The sequence below is a fragment of the Podarcis liolepis genome, assembly GCF_965112155.1.
Source record: "Podarcis liolepis genome assembly, chromosome: 5".
NCBI classification, from domain to species: domain Eukaryota; kingdom Metazoa; phylum Chordata; class Lepidosauria; order Squamata; family Lacertidae; genus Podarcis; species Podarcis liolepis.
In genome coordinates this window covers 32,905,691-32,931,900 of record NC_139556.1, presented here as the reverse complement: position 1 = coordinate 32,931,900, position 26,210 = coordinate 32,905,691, and the positions used below count along the sequence as shown (strand labels likewise).

General features: G+C 47.3%; 2 protein-coding genes across 7 annotated transcripts in view; one reads left to right on the top strand and one right to left on the bottom strand.

Moving 5' to 3' along the window:
* CHST3 (carbohydrate sulfotransferase 3) overlaps positions 1-19,715 on the top strand; it is a 47,068-nt gene extending 27,353 nt beyond the window's left edge. For 3 of the 6 annotated variants that reach the window (XM_083503122.1, XM_083503118.1, XM_083503119.1), the window contains 2 exons: positions 12,782-13,057; positions 14,318-19,715. In XM_083503122.1, coding sequence (XP_083359248.1) covers positions 12,921-13,057; positions 14,318-15,557 — 1,377 coding nt within the window. In that variant the 5' untranslated portion in view covers positions 12,782-12,920 and the 3' untranslated portion in view covers positions 15,558-19,715. Of the gene's footprint in view, positions 1-5,476; positions 5,499-6,265; positions 6,346-12,781; positions 13,196-14,317 lie in introns of those variants that run through there. The other 3 variants (XM_083503121.1, XM_083503120.1, XM_083503123.1) reach the window with 3 other exon arrangements.
* Positions 1-26,210, bottom strand: part of LOC310706849 (uncharacterized protein) — a 92,231-nt gene that overhangs the window by 51,589 nt on the left and 14,432 nt on the right. Inside the window, exon 2 of the transcript XR_014526182.1 lies at positions 4,672-4,790. The gene's annotated coding sequence lies outside the window, so the exon portion shown is untranslated. The remainder of the gene's footprint in view (positions 1-4,671; positions 4,791-26,210) is intronic.

Sequence of the window (26,210 nt, the reverse complement as noted above, 5' to 3'; positions counted from 1 at the left end):
GTTTTGTGACAGCTGCCCCACCCCCATTTTAGGCAGAATTTGCTGGCCCAGAGGGTTGAGCCTCAACATACAGAAGGCTTGTTCTTTTATATTTTCTCCTTCCCGCCCTGGTGTGCATCCCAAAGTATTTTTATCCGTTTCCTGTAATTTCTTCTCCCATTTGCCTTTCACACTCAATTTGTGCCTTTCTCGCTCTCTCTTTCTCCCCCACCCTTGTCCTAAACCCCCACTAATTTCTTTCCACCCTGGCCCTTTTACATCTGTTTCTTCTTCCTTTAACAGCTTCCCTCTCTTATCCCCGTCCTCTTTCTTCCCACTTGGCTTGCTTGTTTCTAATAAATATCAAAATTTTATCTGTTCATATTATTTTAGCTTCTTATTCCATTTCTAATTTCCTTCAACACCTTCTTGGGCCCTTTCCCCTTCGAGGAAGCTTCCTCCCTCCTCATCCCCAAAGCCCTTCTGTCTCCTGGCCATCTTTACTCAAACATGCAAGAAGTTGCTGGTTCTGGCACTGGTCCAGCTGAAAGGCTTATGGCGACAGCAGGCAAGGGGTTAAGCAAGTGAAGAGGGACAGAGCAGGCTGTTGCACTAAGGCATGCCTGAAAGTGGACCCACTGGTGAGTCCTGTCCCACTATTTGACACTGTTCTAGTGGAGGGTTTCCCAAACTTGGGTCTCCAACTGTTTTTGGACTACAATTCCCATCATCCCTGGCCACTACTCCTGCTAACTAGGGATGATGGGAGTTGTAGTCCAAAAAAATAGCTGGAGACCCCAGTTTGGAAAACCTTGTTTGAGAGGGTGGATTTTGCACAACCCAGAAATCAAATAATTAAAGTACCAGCATGGTGCAAATAGAACCAATCTTTTTAATAATCCAAAAATAAGTAATTCTGTCATCAGCAGTTTGCTTTATCTGAGCTATATACTATTTAAATATTACACTCGAATGGCCTGCAACACAATGAAAAGTCTGCTCCTGGTTGCTTGCCCCATGATGTTTCCCACCCTGCTGAGATGAAAGCGATTCTGAAGAGCATCCTTAAGCAAAGTCTCAAATGAAAACTGCAGACCATATTGCTTTGTGAGCCACTGTAGGCTTTTAACAGTCCTTAGAAAAGCTCATAAACAGAAATATGACTTTTAAGAGGAAGCCTGTGGTGAGACAGAGGTCAACGAGCCTGCTTACTATAAAAGTCTGGCTCAGAGCAACAGTTCTGAACTGAAAGGGCACGTACAGACGGAGGAGTAAGGACGGCTTCAAACGATCCGGATTTCTTAAAGCTTTGTGATGAGCAAACTCTTCATCCGGCTCCCAGTGCAAGCACCAAGCTAAAGTTGCTTTTTGGAGGTAGCTAGCACAAGAAAAAATTAGTGATCTGTAACAGACCTAGGTTTGGAATTCATCCTCAATTAGAAGTATTCTGGCAAGACTGTAGATATATATTTTTTGTATATATATTTTTTGCTGGTTTGTTTTGACTTTATTCTTTAACCCTTCTCTACAGGCCCCAAGTTAAATTAATATTCAGCTTACCATGAGCTGCCAGCTGCTTCACCTGGATTTTGCCCTCATTTCAGCCTCATGACCCTGGTTCTTGACTGTCCATATGGAAGACAATTGTTTTCCACGTTAATTTACCCGTGGGCATCTCGTTCATTATTCCTTATTGTATCGTTTCCTCATCCAGTCCATACTGACACTCAACTTCATACTTCACATAGCAGCATTGTTGTTTTTTAGCTACATTTGTGTTACCCACAGCAAATGCATAAAATGTGAATGGTGGTCTTAAACACATGGCAGGGAGTCTGAGTGGTTGTGTCTAGCGCATGTTCACATGCACCTGCCCATTGCATTTTATGATGCTGTTTTAGAGAATATTGATGTGACACCAGAGAAGCCATGACAAACGTGACCGCTGTGTGAAGCAGCTGTGAGGACATGCATAGACTTTATACTGGGTATTCTGAAAGACAGGCAACTCCCATTTTGCACGTGTGACCTGCACTGTTTTCAGATCTGGCCACTTTTACTTAACCACCATTAAGGTGCTGTTCCTTGGGGACTGGATAGTCTGACTGCTGTTAATTATACTCCTGTTGCCTTTATGGGGGGTGGGGTTATGTATATCTGTGGTATTTCTATGTTTTTGTTAATTCTGCATTGATTTTTATTGACTTCCTTTAATTTTGATTCTGTTAGGCTGCCTTGGGTCTCTTTTTATGGGCAAAAGGCAGGGTAGAAGTCTTCTCATAAATAAATTAAATACATTTCCTTACACTGGCTGGGGTTTGTTGGCGACAGAAATCTGCTCACCAGTTGTCCCTCAGAAGCCAGAATTAACAGTACGTTCATTGTTGTCTCTGGGTATTTTGATACCGGTCTTAAAAAACACCGAGGCTGCAAAACCACATTGATTGCAGTTCCATAGAAAGGTGGTATACAAATTAAAAAATGGAATGGGACTAGAACCCTGTACTTGTTTACCTGGGAGTTAGTCCCACTGAACTCAGTCGAAATTGCTTCTGAATAGAAAGGTGTGGACGATTGCATTGTTAGGAGGAGAACATTGGGTGGGTGGGTGCGTATTTAGAACTAGAAAATTTTATCCACATTTTTCCAGGGTAAGAAGCAGACAGCTGGGAGTTAAAAGCAACACAGAGCACACAGTTCTGAGTCTTAAATGAGAAACATAAGCCTCTAGACTCGGTTACTTGGCAAATTACTATTTTTATGGCAATAACATATCTGAGCCAATAGTGCAGGTTGGAAGCGCAACACTCAGCCCTGTGTTTTACAAGAGAAGCTGAGAACACATTCGGCAGTCTTCTCTCCTGATTTCTCAGTCTTAATTTTGTGAAAAGAGACATCTGGGTCCTATGCGTGTTTACTCAAAAGTAAGCCTCGTGGGATCAAATAATTGCAGCCTGTGTGTCTGTATGACACAAGTAATATCCCCCTCCCAAACCCTGAATTGGCAGAATAACTGAAAGTTGTGAGAAGGCCTCTAATCTCAAGTTCTATCTTCCTTTACCTGCCAAAAAAAGAGGACATGCTGTAAACTCTGGCTTGGGGGGGGGGGGAGAGACGTTTTGTTATTGTTTTCTGCGTTCAAATAACAGAAAGAAATGGCGTCTCTACAAAGCAATGCCTGCCAGTTAGCTGAGTGCTCAAGAGTAGCTGTTTCCCCTTTGGAGACTGAAGTGGCTGCTTGTTTCTCACTGTGTCACGGCAGCCATGATTGAATCCACACCTGTGACAGTCGTTTTCGGGCCTAGGGCTGGCGGACCTCGCAGTCAAACTCCATATTCTTTTGTTAAGCACACTGTTTATAAATGGAGTTATAACTCGCCAGCAGCAGCAACAATGGTGGGCAGAGGGCAGTCCGGACTGGGATTGTGTTGTCACGTAGGATGGGAAGAGGAGTAACCACTTTCCGCTTTACTGTTTTCCAATGAAAAATGCCCCTTGCAGCTGCTATATCACCTGAGGGTGGGGAGATTTGAGGGAAGTGTGTTCTCCTCCCCTGCCCCAGTGCTATGATCCTTATCTGTATCAGCACAGGGACACACACACACACACACACACAGGCTTTTTGCTAAGAAAGAGAAGTGGGAAATCTTAAGTGCACTTTCAAATAATGTACTTAATGTAATGTTTAGTTTAGCTCTGAGATGGAGTTTGGGGGTAGGGGTTAGGCTTGGGGTTTCAAGTGCAGGAAGCAGATGATAGTTACAATCAAGGTCAAAAAGGGAGGCTGTCGGTCATTGTACCAGGCCTGGCGAATCCAAAGACTTAATGTTATTTGCAGGGCTTGAACAGTACATGCCTCTATTTCCTACCCTACCTAAAATGATGATTACAGTGGTACCTCGAGTTAAGAACTTAATTTCTTCTGGAGGTCTGTTCTTAACCTGAAGCACCACTTTAGCTAATGGGGCCTCCTGCTGCCACTGCGCCACCGCTGCACGATTTCTGTTCTCATCCTGAAGCAAAGTTCTTAACCCGAGGTAATATTTCTGGGTTAGTGGAGTCTGCAACCTGAAGCGTATGTAACCTGAAGCATATGTAAACCGAGGTACCACTGTAATTAGAGTCCCACCCCCCTCTAGCCACTGCTATGCTGTAGGACATTGCCTTACTCTTATTCATATGCCACTTCAGAGATACTACTTTATAACTGCTGCAGAAGATACCACTTTATAACTCAAGCAGCATAACCTCCAGAACATATTTTTTTGTCATCTTTAAACATATGGTATCCAAAAGCATAGCACATCTGGCCTGAGCATGCCCTCCACTTTCTGGGACGAAATATACCGCTTCCCGAGACTTTTATGTATAAATATTGGTTTAAAATGTAAAAAGTAAAGAATAAAGAATCTATTTATTGCTTGGGTTCCTGGTTAGAAGTGCATGGGTTTCAATTATAGTCATGTGATTCTGTACCAAAACTCAAAGGCAGGCCAAATGTATTTTGGAAAGGGGGAGGGGTTCATTAGTAAAAAGCAACCCGTGCCAAAGTTTCGTGAAAAAGCAGGATGAAGGTTCATGGACCCCTGGAGGAAACTTGGATTATGTGCATGTTAAAGAAAGGGTTCTAATAATCTGTTTGCAGTTGGATTCCTGTCACACACAACATCATTTACAACAGTCAGTACGTACCCTGAGGCTGGAGGCAGGCAATAGTTTTAAGAGGGGTGGAAGTGTTTTGTGATGCCTTGGTTCCTCTGGTCTCCACATGCATTTCTCTTGCTGGGCCATCACCTCCTGTCAAGCAGCTTCTGCACAGGGACAAAAATAGGGTGAGAATACATGGTGTTGGCACCATCTCTTCCGCTCTCAGGGTGGGTGGGTGGGATTGTGTTTCTCCAGCCTGAGACACCTGTTCTGGGATCCAAATATTTACAGAATGGCTCTGCCCCTCACTCCGAAACACTGAAATATTGTGAAACCTTTGTGTAGGCAATAAAGGGGCTGTTTCGCTTCACTACCGATAAGGACAGACTGGTTATTTAAGGCCTTTGGCAGGCAGATTTTGGCAGCTAGATAAACTATCCCATGGCAGTAGGCTCAGTTGTTAGGTGGTTCTTGTTTATGATAGATTGATGGACAATTGGAAAGCAGCGACCGTTCCTACTGGCTGCCTTTTAGCTGGGTTTGAAAACAAAAATCTTACTGGGATTCCGTTGAATTTTTATCTTACTGGTGATATATAGGCCACATTATTAGAGTTTATGCCTAGCTTTAAATATATTTAATTTCCTACACATACGCAAGCTCCTGCCAGGAATAATCTGTAGGTGGTTTCATTTGCGCAACTGTTAAAAGAAATGGCAGCATTTGATTATGACATTTTTTTCCAGCTGCCCCAAATATCCTGTCCCAGAGCAAAACCGGTCAGTAAATTACACAAGTTCAAAGCTTGTTATTACAGAAACATGATCTTCACAGACTTGGCTGGGTTTCAGGCCTAATGAGCACAGCAGCAGGTAGGTCCGACTCCATGAAATCAGTTGCTGAGTCTAAAAGCCCCTGTCTCCCCAAACCCTTGTAAGTCCTCCCCTCTCCAGGGCTTCTTCCAAGCAACTGGAGACTGTGCCTGCGTGCCTGCCTTTCCGCCACCCATTTCAGCCCTCTCCTGGTTCTGGGAAGGGAGAGACACCTGTTGCTTTTCACTAGCCTGACTCATCTCTGCCTCTTGGCCTCCCTCCTCCCACCCTTCTGCTTCAGCTTCTACCTCCGACTCCTGACTTTTTCTGCAACAGACTCTCCCAACTCTCTGAGCCCTGTTACCCCTTCAGCTTCTGCCACCTCCTCTTCCCTGTCTTCTCCCTCTGACCACTCACCATCGTTGTCCCACCCCCAATCCCCAGGCTCTCAGCCTTCTTCCCTTGGGGGTTCACCAGCGGGTTCTTCCCACTATTCCTCTGCATCCAACCAATCCCTGGCACATCCCTACTGAGCTAACACCTGGATTTGTGAGCAAATGCTGGAATTCTGAAGCCACAGCTGCTCGCACCCAGTTAGTGTGCACATCAGAGCATTGGCACGCTTAACCAGTGCTTGCCCACAACAAGGGTCGGTTTTTATGACCTCTTTGCTACCAGAGAGTTACTGTTTATTTATTTAAGACTGCCCCTCCTCACTTAGCAGGGCATTCTAGAGGATGGATCGTACTGGGCTGGTGTTTCCAATTCCACAGTGGAGGAAGAAGTACAAAGATACCCAGCTCTTTCCCCGAATAGGCAGAGAGTGGGCCCAGTGCTGTGTGTTTCATTCAGCCCCTTATTAAGGAGTCGGAGGTGGTTCCTGCCCTCAGTGGGATTCCCTTTCCAGGTTCAAGGCCCCCACCTCCCCTTTTGCAGATCAGAGAGAAGCCTCTGGGCTTCTGCAAATAAACAGTTGGTGGGACCAGCGAGTTCTGCTTGCGCAGAGTATAGACAGTTGCCTTTTAGAGCTTGGAGCACAAGAGTCTGAAAAGCCAGGAGGGCCTGGTGCCAGAGGGGAAGTGCAGCAAGGGGTCTTTGGAGAAGATTTATTTTTGGGAACGGAGAGATGTTAAGGGGGCAGAGGTTGATGGATGCTCTCAGCAGCTGAGGATGGAGGTTGCAAGGAAGAGGAGGCCCCCTGCTTTCTTTTTATTGCTCTCTCTGCCCCGCTGGAGCCTTGTTCACGCAGCAAAACAGAGCAGCCTTCAAGCCCTTGATGTAGAAGCAGGGTTTCCATATGCCGAGAGCCCCAGATGTTTCCTTGATGGTTTGAGGCAGCACACGGGGGAGATACCAGAGTGCTGTATATTTCCCAGGCCTGTGTGGCGAGATGCGAAGTGTCCACTTTAATTAATGGGAGTCCTATCTCTCTCCCACTGATTTATCTTAGTAGGGGTCGGCAGCCTGTGGCCCATGGGCCACAAGCAGCCCACGGGGGTCGTTTAAAGGGCCCATGAGCCGACCACTTGGCGAGTCCCCGCGCGCTGCACTAAACTGGTGCAGCTTGGAGCGGTGACTTATTCGGATATTTACGTAGCTGAATATTTGGAGCCCACGCGCTTCCCTCAGCTCTCCGGTCAGCTACTGTAGCAGAGTGCACGCAGCGTGAGACTGTTGCTGTGCGTGTGTGTATGATAAATCAGGCTTCACGCAAGCGTTCCTTCTTATCTGTTTCTGGTCTTTATTCGTGTAGAAAAACAGCTCTTAAATCTTTCCTGGAGACAGAGCACACATCTTTGCTTCTCTCTCCGTTGCGGACGGAACCAACAGTGAGACACAGGAACACTCCCTTCTGTGTACTAAACCACGCCTCAGAATGTGAGACGTCACTCAGAACTTCTTAACCCTGTAAGTTCTGATTCTCTCCACAAAGAGAATTTCTGGCTTTCGTGGTGCCAGAAATCGCTTCTGCGCAGATGTGATCCGGCCCACAAAGCAATCTCCACGGGAGTGGACCGGCCCAGGCGGTAAACCTTGCCGACCCCTGGTCTTAGGGTGGGGCTGCATGATATGAGGGAAACACAGTCCCCAAATGTTTTTCTCTCCCGCTCCCCAAAAAACCTTCCCCTAGAGAATTGTTGTTTTTTCTCACGGTGATGGTCTAAAATGGAAAGTTAACCCCCTGCATTTGCAAGGACAATTGATGGGCACAGGATAGGCAGGAAGGGTAGCTTTCGCAGCCATCCTTCCCTGTCAGTCCTTCTGCCCATACATTTTTTCTCTCAGCAAATGCAGAGAACACACAGTATCCAAGATAAGAGTCTAGTTCCACTGTTAGCTGAGTAAAGACAATAAATTTACAAATACGATTATTTTAGAACTGCCGTTGCCTGTGATACAAAATGTCCAGATTTTGTGGCACGCCAAGTTCTCTGATCAAGCCAGGTTTGCAAGTTTCCTATAGAGTTCCAAGCTGTGCCGAAGGAAAAGCTAGAACTACCGTATTTTTCGCCCTATAAGACGCACCGGCCCATAGGACGCACCTAGTTTTCAGGGGGGGAAATCAAGGAAAAAATATGATTCCCCCCCCGCAGCTCTGGGAGCAGCGGACAGGCTGCACGCAGCCTGTGCGCTACTCCAAGACCTTCTCCCTGCTTTTGCGGGAGGTGGCGGAATTCCCCCACCTCCCGCAAAAGCCCACAGGAGCCCCACTTGACTCCTGCGGGCTTTTCGACTAGGAGGGAGAAGGGACTGATTCGGCCAGTCAGTCCCTTCTCCCTCCTTGGGGAAAAGCCCCCAAGAGCCGCTTGCTCTTTAAAGGGTGCACGGCTCCTGCAGGCTTTTCTAGGAGGTGGGGAATTCCCCCCACCTCCTAGAAAAGCCGGGGAGCCCCTTTAAAGAGCGCATGGCTTTTGCGGGAGGTGGGGGAATTCCCCCATATCGCGCAAAAGCCCAAAGGAGGGAGAAGGGACTGATTCGGCCAGTCAGTCCCTTCTCCCTCCTTGGGGAAAAGCCCCCAAGAGCCACTTGCTCTTTAAAGGGTGCACAGCTCCTGCAGGCTTTTCTAGGAGGTGGGGAATTCCCCCACCTCCTAGAAAAGCCGGGGAGCCCCTTTAAAGAGCGCATGGCTTTTGCCTGTTTTGCAGGAGGTGGGGGAATTCCCCCATCTCCCGCAAAAGCCCAAAGGAGGGAGAAGGGACTGATTCGGCTAGTCAGTCCCTTCTCCCTCCTTGGGGAAAAGCCCCCAAGAGCGGCGCGCTCTTTAAAGGGTGCACGGCTCCTGCAGGCTTTTCTAGGAGGTGGGGGAATTCCCCCCCTCGTAGAAAAGCCAGCAGAAGCCGCGGAGCCCCTTTAAAGAGCGCGCGGCTTTTGCCTGCTTTTGCGGGAGGTGGGGGAATTTCCCCATCTCCCGCAAAAGCCCAAAGGAGGGTTGGAGAGTAGCGGCAAGGCGTCGCGCGCCTTCCCACTGCCCCCCATCCTCTGGGGCTGGCGATGCGGGAAGCGCTGCTTTCCCCACCGCCAGCCTCAAACCCGGGTTGGAGAGCAGCGGCAAGGCGTCGCGCGCCTTCCTGCTGCCCCCCATCCTCTGGGGCTGGCGATGGGGGAAGCGCTGCTTTCCCCACCGCCAGCCTCAAACCCGGGTTGGAGAGCAGCGGCAAGGCGTCGCGCGCCTTCCTGCTGCCCCCCATCCTCTGGGGCTGGCGATGGGGGAAGCGCTGCTTTCCCCACCGCCAGCCTCAAACCCGGGTTGGAGAGTAGCAGCAAGGCGTCGCGCGCCTTCCTGCTGCCCCCCATCCTCTGGGGCTGGCGATGGGGGAAGCGCTGCTTTCCCCACCGCCAGCCTCAAACCCGGGTTGGAGAGCAGCGGCAAGGCGTCGCGCGCCTTCCCGCTGCCCATCCTCTGGGGCTGGCGATGGGCGAAGCACTGCTTTCCCCACCGCCAGCCTCAAACCCGGGTTGGAGAGTAGCAGCAAGGCGTTGCGCGCCTTCCTGCTGCCCCCCATCCTCTGGGGCTGGCGATGGGGGAAGCGCAGCTTTCCCCACCGCCAGCCTCAAACCCGGGTTGGAGAGCAGCGGCAAGGCGTCGCGCGCCTTCCCGCTGCCCCCCATCCTCTGGGGCTGGCAATGGGGGAAGCGCTGCTTTCCTCCACCGCCAGCCTCAAACAGCAGACTCTCCTGGCTTCAGCGGAAGCAACGCGAAGCCTCCGGAGCGCAGGCTTCGGAGGCTTCGTGTTGCTATCGCTGAAGCCAGGAGAGTCTGCATTCGCCCCATAAGACGCACCCACATTTCCCCTTCATTTTTGGAGGGGAAAAAGTGCGTCTTATAGGGCGAAAAATACGGTATCTCCCAACAGCAGTGCACAGTACTTCGGGTACCCATTGGGTAGTATCTGCAATACCTTCAGCAATGTATGCGAACTCTCCCTCTCCAGCACATTCTTTATTTACCTTTGCTGCTTTTTAAAAGTTTGCCTTAAAGGCGTGAAATGAACTGGGTGAAAATCTGCTTTGCCTGTTTGGTTTGGTTTCACCACTCCATTAACTTCAATATAATTTTATTTAGTTACATTAAGAAATAATGCAGAATATTTATACTTCGTTACAAGGATAATCCAAAAATGTGTATGGTGAATCTTATGTGGATAAAGTTTCTTTCTTTCTTTCTTTCTTTCTTTCTTTCTTTCTTTCTTTCTTTTTCTTTCTTTCTTTCTTTCTTTCTTTCTTTTATGCACCTGCTGAGCTGTTTCAAAACTCCCATTGGCAGAGATGCCATTCTTAAAAAGGAGGTTCATAGAATCTATGGCATAGATGACTATTTCCTTCCTGCCCCTATTATCTGGGGGAGAAACTTTGTCCTTCGCTAAGAGTGAGGAGCAAGCACCCACACCATGAGAAATGCTTCTGAAATAGAAACTTAACCTAGCTCCCTTCCCTGCTGCATTCCACTGGCAAGAAAATACATTTTTGTGAAAGGTTTTTTGGGTTTTTTTAAGCTTTTGCTGGTGGTTGATGGATGATGCTATCTGGAGGCTAGTTTTATACAAGAAATTAGCTGTCAGGCTTGCTGCTTTCTCTTTTTTTACTGTTGTTTATTATGTGACGGTTGAACTTGCTTTTATTGGATTTTTTTTTTAATCGTATTTCATTGTCGCCCAGTGCTTTATGCTTTTGTAATTAGAGTATCTCTCTTTGGGTGCCCATGGGCCATGAATGCAGGTAGCCGATACGATGAATAAATAATCAATTTCTGTTGAGCAACAGGTGGGACTTTCACTTCTACTGCTGCTGTCACTCTAGCCCTTTCCCAGCACTGAAAGCTCCACGGCGAGGGCCAGCCTTGCTTCCTAGGAAAATATTTAGGATTAATTGCCTAGAAACCTGATCTATACCTTTCCTCGTGCCTTTAAACTATGCACCTTTGTCTTCCTGCTTGGAGAAAGATGGCCGGTACACATTAAGATTAACTAACAATGCAAACTGCCACATAGCACCCAAGCATTAAATAGCTCAGACATGGTGAGAAGGTGGAGGGGTGAATGTTCGGGGGGGGGGAGAGAGAGGAATAATGAGACCGGCAGTACTCAAAAAGGCAGTTGAGGCAGAGGGGCCAAACTACACAATCAGCAGAACCTTGTTGCAGCTTTAAGGTCATATGTTGGAATGCTCCCCCTATGCCCTCCTGCCCACCCCCCAAAAGCACCCTGCTCAGAAAGAAAGAAAGAAAATAAAATAAATAATAATAATAATAATAATATTTATTATTTATACCCCACCCATCTGGCTGAGTTTCCCCAGCCACTCTGGGCAGCTTCCAATCGAGTGTTAAAAACAATACAGCATTAAATATTTAAAACTTCCCTAAACAGGGCTGCCTTCAAATGTCTTTTAAAGATAAGATAGCTACTTATTTCCTTCACATCTGAAGGGAGGGTGTTCCACAGGGCGGGCACCACTACCGAGAAGGCCCTCTGTCTGGTTCCCTGTAACCTCACTTCTCGCAATGAGGGAACCGCCAGAAGGCCCTCGGCGCTGGATCTCAGTGTCCAGGCTGAACGATGAGGGTGGAGATGCTCCTTCAGGTATACAGGACCAAGGCTGTTTAGGGCTTTAAAGGTCAGCACCAACACTTTGAATTGTGCTTGGAAACGTACTGGGAGCCAATGCAGATCTCTCACGACCGGTGTTATGTGGACCCGGCGGCCACTCCCAGTCGAAAGAAAGAAAGAAAAGAAAGAAAGAAAGAAAGAAAGAAAGAAAGAAAGAAAGAAAGAAAGAAAAGAAAAGAAAGGGTGTCGGGAGAAAAGTCAGGGTAGGCTAGAAGTTCTCTTCTTGATATGCAATATTTTTAAATGCATACATATAATACACACAGAGAAAGAGAGGGAAAGAGAGAGAGTGTTAAGATATGCAGTTCCCCCCATTTACAGTTTGCAATGGTGCCAGCCAGAACTGGATCACATTGCTTGGCACAGAATCTCGGGAAGCTGTGGGTGCTTCCAGATGGCTTTTTAATATGCAATCTGGTCACTGAGAATATTGCAAATGGATAGTTGGCAATAGGCTTTTTTTTTTTAACGGTTTGGAGCTGTCCTGGAAAGCAAATATGAAGATTGAATTGGGGGTGGGGAGGGAAAAGCACATCATGCAGATCCTGCAAAAACAATAACAACCCCCACTTGCATTGAAAAGTACCGCTCCCATAATAAACACCCCATGTGGAAGCACCTGCTTCTTTCTCTGCTGATCACTTGAGGTAAAGGGAAGTTTCACAAATCCTGTGCACACTCTCCATCATGAAGTGCCACCTTGGAGGAGCTCTGGGTCTTTGCTTGGGTTGTGCCGAGGGATGGAGGAGCCATGCTAGGATGCTGTCCTACCACCCTAGTTGGAATCATGAGACGGAAATTGGCAGCACCCCAAATTTAAGCCAGGAAAGGCGCAAGGGGCAGGATGAAGCCAGGCGAATGTAGGTGTGAGCCAGGAGCTTTAGGGGGAGGGGAGAGGCCAGGTGACACAGCCACCAGGGAGAGATGTCCACCACTGACATGGGAGGGTGATGCGTACCTCCAAGAGGCAACAGCACAGCCCCAACCTTCTTGCGGCTACCCTGTTTCCCCTTGAAGGTGGGCAGGGACCTTGGTGACTCACATCCTTTGGAAGCAATCCTGCACTGGATGAATCTCCTCTGTCGGCAGAGCCAAGAACAGCGGTCTAATGCCCATTAAGTCTAGATAGAACCAATTTGAAAGTGCATGAATTTTGCATGCAGTTCAGACATGCTCCTAAGCACACAGTATACTTATTGAGACGTGCAATTTCTCTCACATTCTCTCTCTCTGCAGGGCATCCTAACGCTAGACGATGCTTTCCAGATAGCTGAAGAACAACGGGGAAGTTTGAAGAAGGTCCCTTTACCCCCTTCTCCTCAAAGGGGAAAGGCCCTTCTTTGGCAAGTCATCGAACGTAACACTCTCTCTCTCCATGGATAAAGGGCACCCGTTACCTCAAGACTTCTGGGAGCTGCTGCATTGCCTGAGGATGAGGAGCAAATACGCCATCCTCCTGGTCTTTGTGGTAGCCCTTGTCATTATTGAGAAGGAGAACAACATCATCTCAAGGTAGGAGGGGGAAAGGAGAGCTGTGCTGGAAGAGAGGCTTTCTCTGTACCCTAGCGTAGCCTTCAGGCTGCAGCTATATCTTACCACCTTTGCAGGTCCCAACTTGCTACCACCATCTCTCCGGCCTTTTGGAACAAGGTAAATATTTCTTGCCTCCCAGTGTGAATTAAGCTACCTCTTTACCCAGGAATGCAGGCAGGTTGCTCTTTTAAACATCATGCCCCACACAGGGATGGGTGGCAGCAATGGATGGTTGGAATTGGTTTCATACAAATTGATTTGATATATATATAAAAAGAAGAGCCTTCTAGCAGAATCCGCCTAGAAAGGGGCAAGAGGGAATTTCACGAAGCGCAACTTTTCTCCCTCTTGCTTGACAAGCTGCAACTGCAAAAGTTTACTTTCTGAACAGCTTTTAAAAGTACAGATAGGATCCCAGTCCACACAGAAACATAGAAAACTGCCTTATACTGAGTGAGGCCACTGGGCTCACCCAGATTAGCGTTGTCTACACGGACTGGTAGAGTTTCACACAGGGCTCTCTCCAACCCTACCTGGAACCTGGGGCCATCTAAATGCAATGCAAAGCAAAGTTGTGGCACTCCCCGCCCTCTGGGTCATCCTACTTGTGTCGAAAGCCGTCTCAGACAGTGGTTATTACACTTTCCATAGACCACTAATAATTGACACTTCCGAGTGCTTATACAAGCATGGTAGGTAACTACTGTGGTACATAGACAAGCATTTCTATTCTCAAACACTCCCTTTTGCTACCAGGTAACCTATAACAGAAGATCACTATTGCCCAGGCTGGCTTTATGGAAAGTTACAATGGCAGGGCAACAGCCTCTGGTGGCAAACTGTGAATGGCTGGCTGGTTGTGCTGCCACTTGTCCATGCCACTTGTGTTGACTTTGCCGAAGAGATACATACACACAGACTATGCTTTTGGACTAACTGAGGCACCGATTTGCAAATAGTGTTCTGGGGGATATAGGGATTCCTTAGAAGGTTTATCAGGGGTTCAGTCAGAATATTAGAATTAGCAGGTAAGCATCCTGCTATGAAACTTTTCTTCACCCCGGGCAAGCCCAAGACATTTTGGTGCCTAATGCCGTCTCCACCCCAGGCCTTTGGCAAGTAGGTGAGAACCAGCGGCTATACTTGATTTATTAAGGCCTGGAATAACCTTTGAAACATTGCATGTTTAATATTGCTGCTGCTATTCGCTAGGGTGACTTTTGTTCTCTTTCTTCACAGGGTGTCCGACAAACTAAAGCAGTCTCCGCAGTCCTTGATGGAAGCCAACAGCACGGACTCTGGCTCGGTGCTGCCAGAGAATGGCTCCCTGCTGTCCTTAAGCGAGCTGGATGCGGCTTTCTCCCAGCTCAGGAACCGCCTTCAGAATGTCACTTTGCAGCTCGGGGGGACTTTGCCAGCGCCTGTTCAGGGAACCCGGAGACACATTCTTCTCATGGCCACCACCCGCACCGGCTCCTCCTTCGTGGGGGAATTCTTCAACCAACAGGGCAACATCTTCTACCTCTTCGAGCCGCTGTGGCACATTGAAAGGACCGTGTCCTTCGAGACCGGAGGCGCCAACGCTGTGGGCTCAGCCCTTGTCTACCGGGACGTCTTGAAGCAGCTCTTCCTCTGCGACCTCTACATCTTGGAGAACTTCATCATCCCGTTCCCGGAGGACCACCTGACCCAGTTCCTGTTCCGGCGTGGCTCCAGCCGCTCCCTGTGCGAGGAGCCCGTCTGCACACCGTTCGTCAAGAAGGTCTTTGAGAAGTACCACTGCAAGAACCGCCGCTGCGGTCCCCTCAACGTGACCCTGGCCATGGAGGCCTGCCGCCGTAAGGAGCACATGGCGCTGAAGGTGGTGCGGATCCGGCAGCTGGAGTACTTGCGCCCGCTCGTCGAGGACCCTCGCTTGGACATGAGGATCATTCAGCTGGTGAGGGACCCCCGGGCAGTGCTGGCTTCCCGCATAGTCGCTTTTTCCGGGAAGTACGAGACGTGGAAGAAGTGGGCCACGGAAGGCACGGCGACCCTCAACGAGGACGAGGTGCAGCGGCTGCGGGGGAATTGCGAGAGCATCCGGCTCTCGGCGGAGCTCGGCTTGAGGCAGCCAGCCTGGCTCCGCGGCCGCTACATGCTGGTCCGCTACGAGGACATTGCCAGGTCACCCCTCCAGAAGGCCAAGGAGATGTACCGATTCTCGGGCGTCGCCATCACCCCGCAGGTAGAGGAGTGGATCCGCAAGAACACCCAGGCACCTCACAACAGCAACGGCATCTACTCCACCCAGAAAAACTCCTCTGAGCAGTTTGAGAAGTGGCGCTTCAGCATCCCTTTCAAGCTCGCCCAGGTGGTGCAGAACGTCTGCAGCCCGGCCATGAAACTCTTCGGCTACAAGCTGGCCAGCAGCCCGGAGGCCCTTATGAACAGATCGGTCAGCTTGCTGGAGGAGAGGAGGACCTTTTGGGTCACGTAAAGGCGCCGCTTTGCCGGTGGATTTTTCCGCATCGTAGATTTCTTGTCAGATTGGAAAAGCTGGAGCGCAAGAATTGTTGGAGGGGAAGCAGCGTGTAGCACAAAGGGTGGAGAGGGGGGATGCTTTCGGCTAGCCTGCTTGGTGCTTCTGCTTACCTTGCGCTCTCCGTCCTCGCACCGAGGTGCTTTCTGCTTTTTCTGGGAGCAGGCGTCACCTGCCTTTCAAATCCCAGGCCCCTAGATGGATTTGTGAGGTGGCTGAGCTTCAATACGAAGGAGAGTTCAGAAGCTGGCACAGGATGGAGCGTGAAGCGCTGGGTTCTGCTTTCCCTACCTCATGTTCACATCCTCCTCAGCAGAGGAGAGCCTGTCTCTTAATGCCTGGGGCATTTGTTCACTAAACACCCAAAGAGAGAAAATATTCTATTTTTGAAAGTTATTAAAAAGGAAGAAGAAAAAGAAAAGAAATTGCTTTCACATCCTGCTGGGGAGATGTAAGAAAAGCAGAGTTGTTGCACTGGTAATCGCCTCAGGCAGCCTTAAATTTAGGGCTGATATTTGCGAGAGGGTGTGAAAGAGAGGAAAGAAACTTGTTCATCCTTTTGACAAGAGGGTGTTTTGAACGTTTCCTACTTGAGACCCTCAGATAAAGTAATGCCTTGTTTAAACTTGAGGAGATGCGTTTGGATCACACCAGTCACCAGGGGAGGTGGGGGGGGGGGAGCTGGCTCTACCGACAGTAATGAGAGGATTTTGGCCTACACCACGTGTGCTTGCTGCCTTTTGTCTTGCTTTGCACCTAAGCCCTTGGAAGAGAGACAGAAAGCAGGCTATGGAAACAACATTCAAAGGGAGAGGAGAGGAAGAATGGAATAGCATTCAGCCTGTGTCCCTGAGGATCAAACTTCCTCAGTGCCATCAGCTGTTTTGGTCTCCGATAGTCTATTTTTTAAAACAAACACCTGCCGTCTGGTTTTCTCACTTGTCACTGAATCAATTGTTACTGAATCTCATCCAGCCGACTGGAGGCGGCTAGAAACAATAGCTGCTTTCTTGTAAGGTGACAGAAGGCTGTGGCTTTAACTGTGTTTCCCACCCTGATTGCTCCTCCTTACCTCCAATAATTGTTTTTGTGTTTTCAAGTGCTGGTTGGAAACTGCCAATAGTTCTTTCTCTGCAATTTCAGAGTGGGGGTTGTTTTGTATAGAGCAGGCCTGCCGAAACACAGAGGGGACGAAGCAACAGGCTAGTGGAGCTGGTTCAGTGATAGGAAATGGAAATGGTTTCTACAACAGCAAGAAACAAGATCTCTGAGAGCCGTCAATAAGCTCCTCATATTCCTTTCTGGTTGTAGGTTCACATTTTCGTTGCTTTGCTTCAAGTGAATGCAACCAAGTAAGAAACCACCCAATGAATCTTTAGCACATGTCAGCCCCTGCTATCAAACTGAAGCACTTATTAACTTACTTGCCCTGCCTGGACTTGAGCATCCAAGGTGGAAATACTGAGTTTATTCCAGATGAGCATATATATATATGCCAGAGGGGAAGCTGTGGTAGCAAAAACAACAAAGGGCCTTGCCTTGTGTCACCATGAATACAAAAGGATGTAATATAATGGCATATACCAAGAGTAGCAGGAGATATGTCACATTTCTGAGTGGAGACAGATATAAGACTCTGATCCATTCTTCACAGTTGTCACAGTTCTTTCTTGCAATGCTAATTTAACACCTTAAAAAAGAAACAATTGCTTTCTGTAATAGGTAAAATATCTCCAATCTCAATTGGCTGAGATGTTTCTGGAGTCGTATATTATTAGAACCTTCATTTCCTTTTGTTTCTTTCTTTCTTTTAACAAATGCCGTTCAGCCAGAAGCTGTTAATGCTTACGGCATTTAAGACCATTGCTTTTTTTTTGGGGGGGGGGGAGAATGGGGAGAGAATTGCTGAATAAGTAACTGCATTTTACTTTAACCCGCTCAGAATAGAACTGTATGCATCACGGTTCTATTTTCCTGACATGAAGTGAGTGATTAGGGAATGAAAAGAGGATTTTTGCACAGCTGCGGGGGGAAAATATCATCTCTCCACCCCACCCAGAAAAAACAGTTGGTTATCTAAACAGAAAATTTATACCATAGTGTAGTAGAAGATAAAAAGAAAGAGTATGCCGCTGAACAGAAGGTTAAGAAAAATGCTTCTGGGTTGCCATTAACTCTTTCCAAAATGTCTTCCGAAGTTCCAAAGCTAGGTTTTCCACAGAAAGCATCACAGAGGAAGTGGGTGTTCACATCAGCTAATTTTCACCCAGTTGGATGACTTCACACACTCAAGATTACTAGCACCAGTCACCTGTACAGCAAATGAGCACAAATTATTCTTTCCCCTCCACCCTCCCCTTATTAACCTCTCTTCGGTGGAGATAATTTGCCTGACTGATAAGTGGTGACTGATCCTCGCTGTCTCACACATTCAGCGATCAGCCGAGTTACCAAATGATGCCTATGATGTGTGAAATTTCCCTCAGCCGTAATTCAGGGAAGCCTTTAAACAAGGGTTGTGCATTCATTTCCAGTCCAGGACAGCGCCATGGGCAAAGGAGATGGATGTGGGCGCAGTCCGCATGGATCTGGAGTTCTTTTGCACACAGCAGGCATTGAGAGCACCTGCCCAACTGTTGAAGGGAACCCTCTTGTCTGTGGTGGGGAAGGGGTGGTTCTTAGACGCAAGCAAAATTCTCTTTTGGGGGTCACTGTAGGGAAATGTTCCTGCTCTGTTGCAGTGTTTCCAAAACTTAGGTCTCCTGCTGTTTTTGGAGTACAATTCCCATCATCCCTGACCACTGGTCCTGTTATCTAGGGATGATGGGAGTTGTAGTCCAAAAACAGCCAGAGACCCAAGTTTGGGACACGTTGCTCTTATATAACTTGGCATAGAGTGAAACGGAGTCCTGCTGAATGGTGCGCATTGATGTATATACGTAAAACACTTTTTGGGGATCACTCGAAAGCTCCATTGATATACGTTCATATGTTTTGGACAACCAACTCCCATTGGCCCCAACCAGCACGGCTGCTTCTAGCCCAAAATGTCTGAAGGCACCAGACTAGTGAAACCTGGTCTAGAGCAGGATGATTGCATCCACAGCTGCAACATCCACTCACATGGCGGCTCAGGTGAATTCTGGGTTTATGTACTAGCAGATATTATTAGTGTGGTGCGGAGCTGCACAATCTGCCCAAACCACGTGGTTAGAGGTTATGGATGCAGGAGACAGTGTGATATGGCACATGCTATGAAATATATAACTGAGGCTTAAATGTCAGTTTCTACACAGAAGAAATATTGATGAAAAGCTACCTGTGCCATTGTCATAACGTTAGGACATGTGCTTGCTTTTTCCCCTTGGTTGGGAAGCTACATACAGGTCGCAAAGCAAACACTTCTACTGACTTTGCACCAAATGGTGCAAATTCTTTCCCCTGCAGGGTGGACATCTCAGTGGAGGCAGAATGCTACCTATGAAACAGTCTTAAGCAGGACGAGGGTCAGATGCAGCATAGCTTGCTCTCTCTCTTGAATATTACTAGAAGGAAGCATGGCCCAAACATGGCCTCTTCCAAAGGACACAGTACAGAGGTGTTGGGATAGCTATGAGAACTTTCTGTCTATGAAAAGCAATATGGACAGTCTTTACTTCTGAATCTCAAGATATCCAGTCCACAGGCAAGTAGGATACATTAACAGCCCCCATGCCCATTGGAAATTATTCTGGTTTATGGCAAGTTTCAGCCAGCACTGTGTTCACTATGTGTTGCTTCTGCTGTTGCTTAATTTTAATTGTGCTTTCACATTCTGTTGTGTTGTTGTTTTCAAAAAAAGTACAACTGTGGCTTTGGTGAAAAACAGCCATAATTTCTTTACATCTACAAAATGGTTCCAGTTTTGTATGTTTTCTGTCTGTCTTTAGCTGTAAAATGTGCAGTGGGTTTGTTTATTTATTTATTGTATGGGGGGGGAGGAGAAGATGAAAAATAACTTTATTAGCAGGAATTGGGACTGCACCAAAAGAAAAACAGACTCGGAAATGTTTCCCAATAAATAGAAATGCAATTAAATTAAGAGTAGCTCTGGTTAAAATAAAACATGTCTTTTTTCCCTTCCTTTTTTTTTTTTTTTTTGCAAGAATCTTTTACGGGAGAGAAGGGTTCTATTTAAAGGAAAGAACTGGGCAGGAAACAATTACATTTTATTCTCCCTCTGTAATCTCACAGCTGCAAATAGCTCTATCTATCTTAGAAACGATAAGGAGAGCCATTTGTTCTTTTAACAATGTGTTCTGTATCCTCAGCTCAACGGAATTCTTCCTATTGCACTGCAAGAGGTGCATTTATTTATTTATTTGCCAATGAAAAGGTGGTGTGTGTTTGAGGAGGGGGACGTGGTTGCAGGCACATAAGAAGAGGCTTCACAGTATGATGGCACACAGACTTTTTCTTTAAGATCTTAAAATGAAAAAGAAAAGTATTGCATACAGTTTTATCACACTGGAAAATGCAGGGGAGCCATAATCCCTTGCCCAGTAACGCTATACCAATAATTTTAGCCAATGGGGCTTAAGTGTGCCTGAATGGGTGCTGGATTGCAGTCATTAGTTGCATTTATACTTTACAGAGCACAGGTGACTAGCAAGTCTAGAATCAAGCTATCCTTTAAATATATTTATGGAAAGCAAAATAGGTATGGCTGTCATGCTGCAGCCCAGACAACCTATTTCATCATTAAAATGTTTTATGTCACAGCGACATTGCCAAACTCGCTTCTGCAAGGTGGCGAACCAGGCAAGACTTTGCTTTTGCCCCATAGGAGGAGGGAGGAGCGACTTGGTGTAGGAAGGGCGATGCCGTGGCACCAACCTCATCTGGCTGAAGGTAAAGGCAAGTTTTCTGGACTGCAGCCTGGCCAACTCTTTTTCAAATATGGGGTTCATTCCCCCAGAGAGCCCCTGCTCTTGCACTTTGGCAGCTGAGAAAGCTTCCCGTTTTGTAAGGCTGCAGACATTTTTATATACTTATTTTAATTTACATTGACATGGTGCAAGCATATGGAGATGCTTGGTTAAGCACAGTGCCTGCCAATCTTGCTGTATCCACTGGGGGATAAGAGTCCAGGCCAAAAGTGGGAGTCCAGAATCACTGGTAGAAGCAGACCCAGGAATAGGAGGGGGTGTAATTCTTTGGCAGCTCTCAGGAGATCACACAGAAAGGCTCCCGACTCTAGCTAGCCCGGGGATAGACACAGAGAGGCAATTTTCTCCTAAGCCAATCATTTGACCTTCCTGAGCACAAGGGCGTCATTCAGTGCTGGTATATTTATTTAAGCAAGGGTGGGTGGTTGATGGGGTGGTTTTTTTTGGAAACTTGATGAACACATCTTCAGTCTGTGAGAGAGTGAGACAGGCTTTGACCTTCTGGGTATAGAAAAATCAGGTTTCCAACAACACAGCCTCGCACCCCCCTCGTGTCTTCTGTCAAGATTCAATCAGCATGCTGTCTTCACTTCCATCTGTGCTCTAAAAGGATGCAGTTGGCACAGGAGAATGGCACATAAGCCCAGTTACGGGCTTCCTTTGCTGTTGGCCTCCTGACCCCCTGTTGCCTTGGGGCAGTGCAAAGCAGCTCCTATCAGCCGTCGGGTTCACTTTGCAAAGCAACATTTTTGGCACACAAAGCGTCCTACAAGGGTAAGGTTATTGGCTCGGGAGTCTTCGAAGCAGAAAGGCAGCAACAACTATTATTATTTGTCTGATTTCTATACCGCTTTGTATTTTAAAGAAAGAAACCCTCAAAGCAGTTTGCAACACATTAAAACATCATATAAAACAAACCAGAACAAAACTAATTGACGCTTCAAGGAAAATAGTCCAGATCCAAGTGACGTTTTGCTTTCCCCGTATTTACCGGTATTTGCCTACTTAATTTATGTAGCTGCCCCATAGCAGAAGTACTCTAGGAAGCCAGTGTGGTGTAGCGGTTAGAGTGTTGGACTAGGACCTGGGAGATCAGAGTTCAAATCCCCACTCAGTCATGAAGCTCAATGGGTGACCTTGAGCCAGTCGCAGCCTCTTAGACTACCTCACAGGGTCGTTGTAGGGATTGACTGAGAAGAGGGGTGAACCATGTACTCCATAAATAAAGCTCTTCTGCTTACCTGCTGAAGGAAGCTGGAGGGAGCAGCCAGATGGAGATACCCATCACCATCCTAGCATCCAGAGACCTCCACGTGGTTGCAGTTGGATCCACGTCAGATGCAAAACACCCCTGGCGCCTGGGGGCACACTGGGCTTGTCATTGCACTAAGTTATTTGTAACCCACCTTTTCCCCAGTCTGGGCCTCAAGGCAGTTTACACAGAACAAATATATAGAACAAACTAAAATGTAGAAAAGGCAGTCATTAAAACGTAATTAAATGCAACTAAATGTTCATATAGTAACACAGAAAAAAATGAGTTTGGAATGGAGCCATCGGAGTTCCATAGGTATCCCTATGGTTGTCCTGCGAGACATTTTCAAAAAGGGAGGAGTTACCAATGTTAAAAGAAGCCTGCAGTGGCCCTGAACCTCTGATGATAAAGCCTGTTGCCCTACTTCTGGCCTCTGCTTCTGTGTGAAAGGAAAAAGTGGTGCATGCTGTAGTTGAGTGCATTTTCCCACATGTGCACAGGATACAAGATACTGCCCTGAGACAATTGGATTTGGTATTGTTTACTCACCTAATGGCCTAAAATTCTGCAGCTCCGCCACCCTGCCCCATCCAACATGCCTCAGAGACAGAACTGCAGGCGTGCATCAAGCCAAAAAGTTTAGCATTTCCAGCTGCTCTCAGCCTTCCAAGGCCGTTGAGAGCGCTGCTCTCTCCTACTTTTATCTGTTTTCCCATCTCTTGCTTTCTCGTTTATCCTGGGCCGTGCTTTAACTCAAGCGGAAGAATCATCTGTCCGTCACGTCCCCCTTTTAAACCCCATCTTCGAATGGACAATATCATTCTGCCAGAAACAGCTGTTTTAGCTTGTTTAAAACCAAAACATCAGTATACAAGATTCAAGGCAGGCCCTGTATCTTCATACTGATGAAGGGGTTCACATGGGTGGAAGGAATCTGTGAGGAAGGAGGCCAGCTGTGTTAAATGGTAGGAAAATGTGCTTCCAGTATCTGAAAGAGGAGAGCAGTTGAGAGGTTCAAAGAATGCCCTCCCCTCTGTTTATTTACCTGTACACAGAGATGTCTGTGTTACGAGCTAGGAGATCTCCCCAAAATAGTGAAACCAATATGTAAATATTTTCTTACTGGCTCTATGTGCTGTGATGGAGGTTTTTAGCTGGAGAGCTTTGCCTGGTGCTTAAAACTTGCTTTGGTCCCTGGCCTAAGGCAGTGCCTGCTTGGACGGAGACATGTTGGGGTGGTGTTTCATGCTCCTTCAAGGAGTGGGAAAACTCAAGGCAGCTGTAACGTGAAGGGCATCTATATAGTGGCCCGTTTACAAACGAACAATTAAGAAGGCATTACAGGGGTGCAGACACAAGCACACAGGCAGGGTTTTCCCACAAAGAGATGCCTGTTCGGCCACCTTAAAACCCAGGCTGCTGCTTTTTTATTTATTTTTTTGACAGGCCTTGCGGAAGCTCTTCCAGACAAAGCTGGTTCTAACTCACAACCTAGCAGGAAGCTCTGACTCATTTGCAAGCTGCTTGGAAGAGTCATCAACCATAACTGTGGCTACAAAACCGTCCTAATTTTTGTACGCCTTCGTTTTGTTTGCAATTTCCCCTCATCCCTCCTCACTCCCTGTTTCCTGCACTATACCGCCTGATTAAGAGGTCTGGGAAAGCTCAGTGGCTTGCCACATTTTTGTGACAGTTCAGTTGGTTCCAACGTATTTGGGAGTTTTCACTTTTGGACCAATGTGGTTACCTTTGCTTCTTCTCGGGGGAGGGAGGAACAGTCAGTTGACCATTGGTGGCCTTGTCCCCCTCTAATAACCTGCCACATCAAAGCCCAAAGGTAGATCCTATGGCGCAATAACAGTGCCTAGCTGCCTTGATAGGTTTTATTGTCAAGCAGAGAACTGCTGCACATTTAAAACAACAACAACAACCACCCAAGGCTGTGGACCCGTCAGAAGATCTGTTTTTGCTCTTAAATAAAAAGAAATGCATAATTCTGCTATTCTAAACTGACATCTGTCTGGCACTTTTGTCTGGCAGTGGGCGATGGCGGCTGAAGATGCGCCAGCTGCTGAGACTGCCTGCTTAAGTAACTACAAGTGTTGACATGTCCTAAGATACTCAGGAAAATAAAAATAAATGTGGGGTCTAGGAGACAAAGCAAAGCAGAAAGCACCCTCCTATAAAGCTTTTTAACAAGCGCCCAAAAGGAGGCAATGGTATGCTCTCACATTTCCTCATCTGCTGTCTTGGTTGCTCACCTCCCCGGATCCTCACCCACTGCTTTCCATTCTCCCCTGTTTCATACAGAGACAGTGAAAGGAGGAGGAGGCATACAATTTGAGCTCAGTTTATTGAAAGGGAGGAGGCAGCTTCAGTCAGCCAAGCACTATTCCCCCCCCCCCCCAGATGCATGAAGCCTGAGTGCAGTGGTTTCGTGGCAAATCAGTACTCTGCACATGTTCAGAGGCATTACTGTCGTAGCCTGCCGCAGATACCAGCCATGTAAATACATTTGATATCCAACTGCACATTTCCTGGGATTCTATAGCAAGCCACGATGCGTACCGTAGGCTACATTAGGGCGGAAAGTATAAACTATCAAGGCACAGAAAATCATGTTTGCACGCTTCTTGTATCCCTTCCCGCCATCTTTTTTTAGCAGTGTTGGCTGCAAAGGAAATGGGGGGAAAACACACACCAGAGAGTTAACTTTTCTTCTGTGCCCCTCCAGGAGTAGCAAATGAATTGCCCACCACATGCTCACTGCAAAAGAGGAAGTCTCCTAAAGTTATTCTTCTGCGATACATTATCAGACAGATGGACTTAGGAGGATGAGAGAGAGAGAGAGAGAGAGAGAGAGATATGCAATCTTTGCAATTATGGGGGGAGAGTATGTAAGTTTTGCCGGTTTCGGAGAAATCCTTAACGGGGGGGGTGAGAGGGATAGAATCCAGGTTTTTTGGATACCAGCTGATCTAGCAAGAGGTGTGAAGCCGATTCTGTAGTGTCAAAAAGCATTTGCATCTAGCCCTGTATCTCCTCCTCTGGCTGGCAGTGACTCCCCCAAGATCTCTCACAGAGGCCTTTTCCAAGCCCTGTTATCGGAGAGATAATTGAAGAGGGAACTTGAGACCTGCATATCAAGCTTATGCTCAGCCACTGGGATGTGGTCTTCCTCCAGGCGTGGAGTCAGCCTCATGGGGAACAGCCAGTATGGCATACCGAGTAATGAAATGGGCTCCTGCTGCTGCTGTAGCCCCAACTAGGTGATGCCACTGCTACCGCTATGTCTGACGCAGGTAAGCTTTTTTCTACACCATCTGCAAAGGAAAATCCTAGAGCGCCTCGGCAATTTATTTTAAAAAACCTAACCATGAAGGCAATTTAATGTTTAATTTAAGATCCTAAGAGTTGGAAGGTACCCTGAGCATCATGTCATTAACCCCCTGCATTGCACGAATATGCAGCTGGGACTGAACCTGTGACCTTGGCATTATCAGCACCACGCTCTCACCAACCGAGCTAATAGATTGCTTTAATTAGACAGTTGTTTTAGCAGGCAGCTTATGAGCGGCCTTATAAAAGCCTGGATAGCTCGGTTGGTTAGCGTATGATGCTGATAACGCCAAGGTTGCAGGTTTGATCCCCGTAAGGGACAGCTGCATATTCCTGCATTGCGGGGGGTTGGACTAGATGACCCTCAGGGGTCCCTTCCAACTCTGCAATTCTATGATTCTACGAAACAGTCAGAGCTTCCTTTCCTGGTAGGATAGAAGAATAGATAGATGACAAATAGATGATAGATAGATACACACACATACTGAAACCATGTGTCTATGGGCATGTGTGTTCAAATTGCCTTCAGCAGGGTTTTTATTTAGAGATCTAAACATCTTAGTAGCGTTTTTGAGCTTGTAATAGAAAATGTCCCTTGTAGGAAAATGCCATGCATTTTTTCCTAGCTTCACATTTGAAAAGAGGGTTTGGCTTTCTCTTGCTCCCCCTCCCAACCACTGTAATTCCCACCGCGGGCAACAAAAGCTGTGGATTTCATTCAGCTCTATTAATATCCTCTCCATCAGTCTGGCTTTTGAAGCCAGGCTCAAAATTAGTTGGAGGCCAGCTGGAAATAGCAGCCCTTTTGCACTCTTGTCTCTTTCCGTCCCCTTTCCCATGCCACTCCTGCCCTATTAATAGCCTCTAAGTGCAACCCGGCCATTTATTCACGCAGTAAACAAATAGTAAAATGTCAACATGACGGGAATACACAAGCAGAGGGATGAGGAAGGGGTGGCAGGGGGAGGAAAGAGTTAAGTTGCAGGAGCAGGTCTTCTCCTTCACTGGCACAGGGGGCCAAAGGGTGGTGGCATCACCACGCACTGCCTCCTTTGTGGGAGAGAGAGTTGCCCTAGGGAAGCCAGGGCA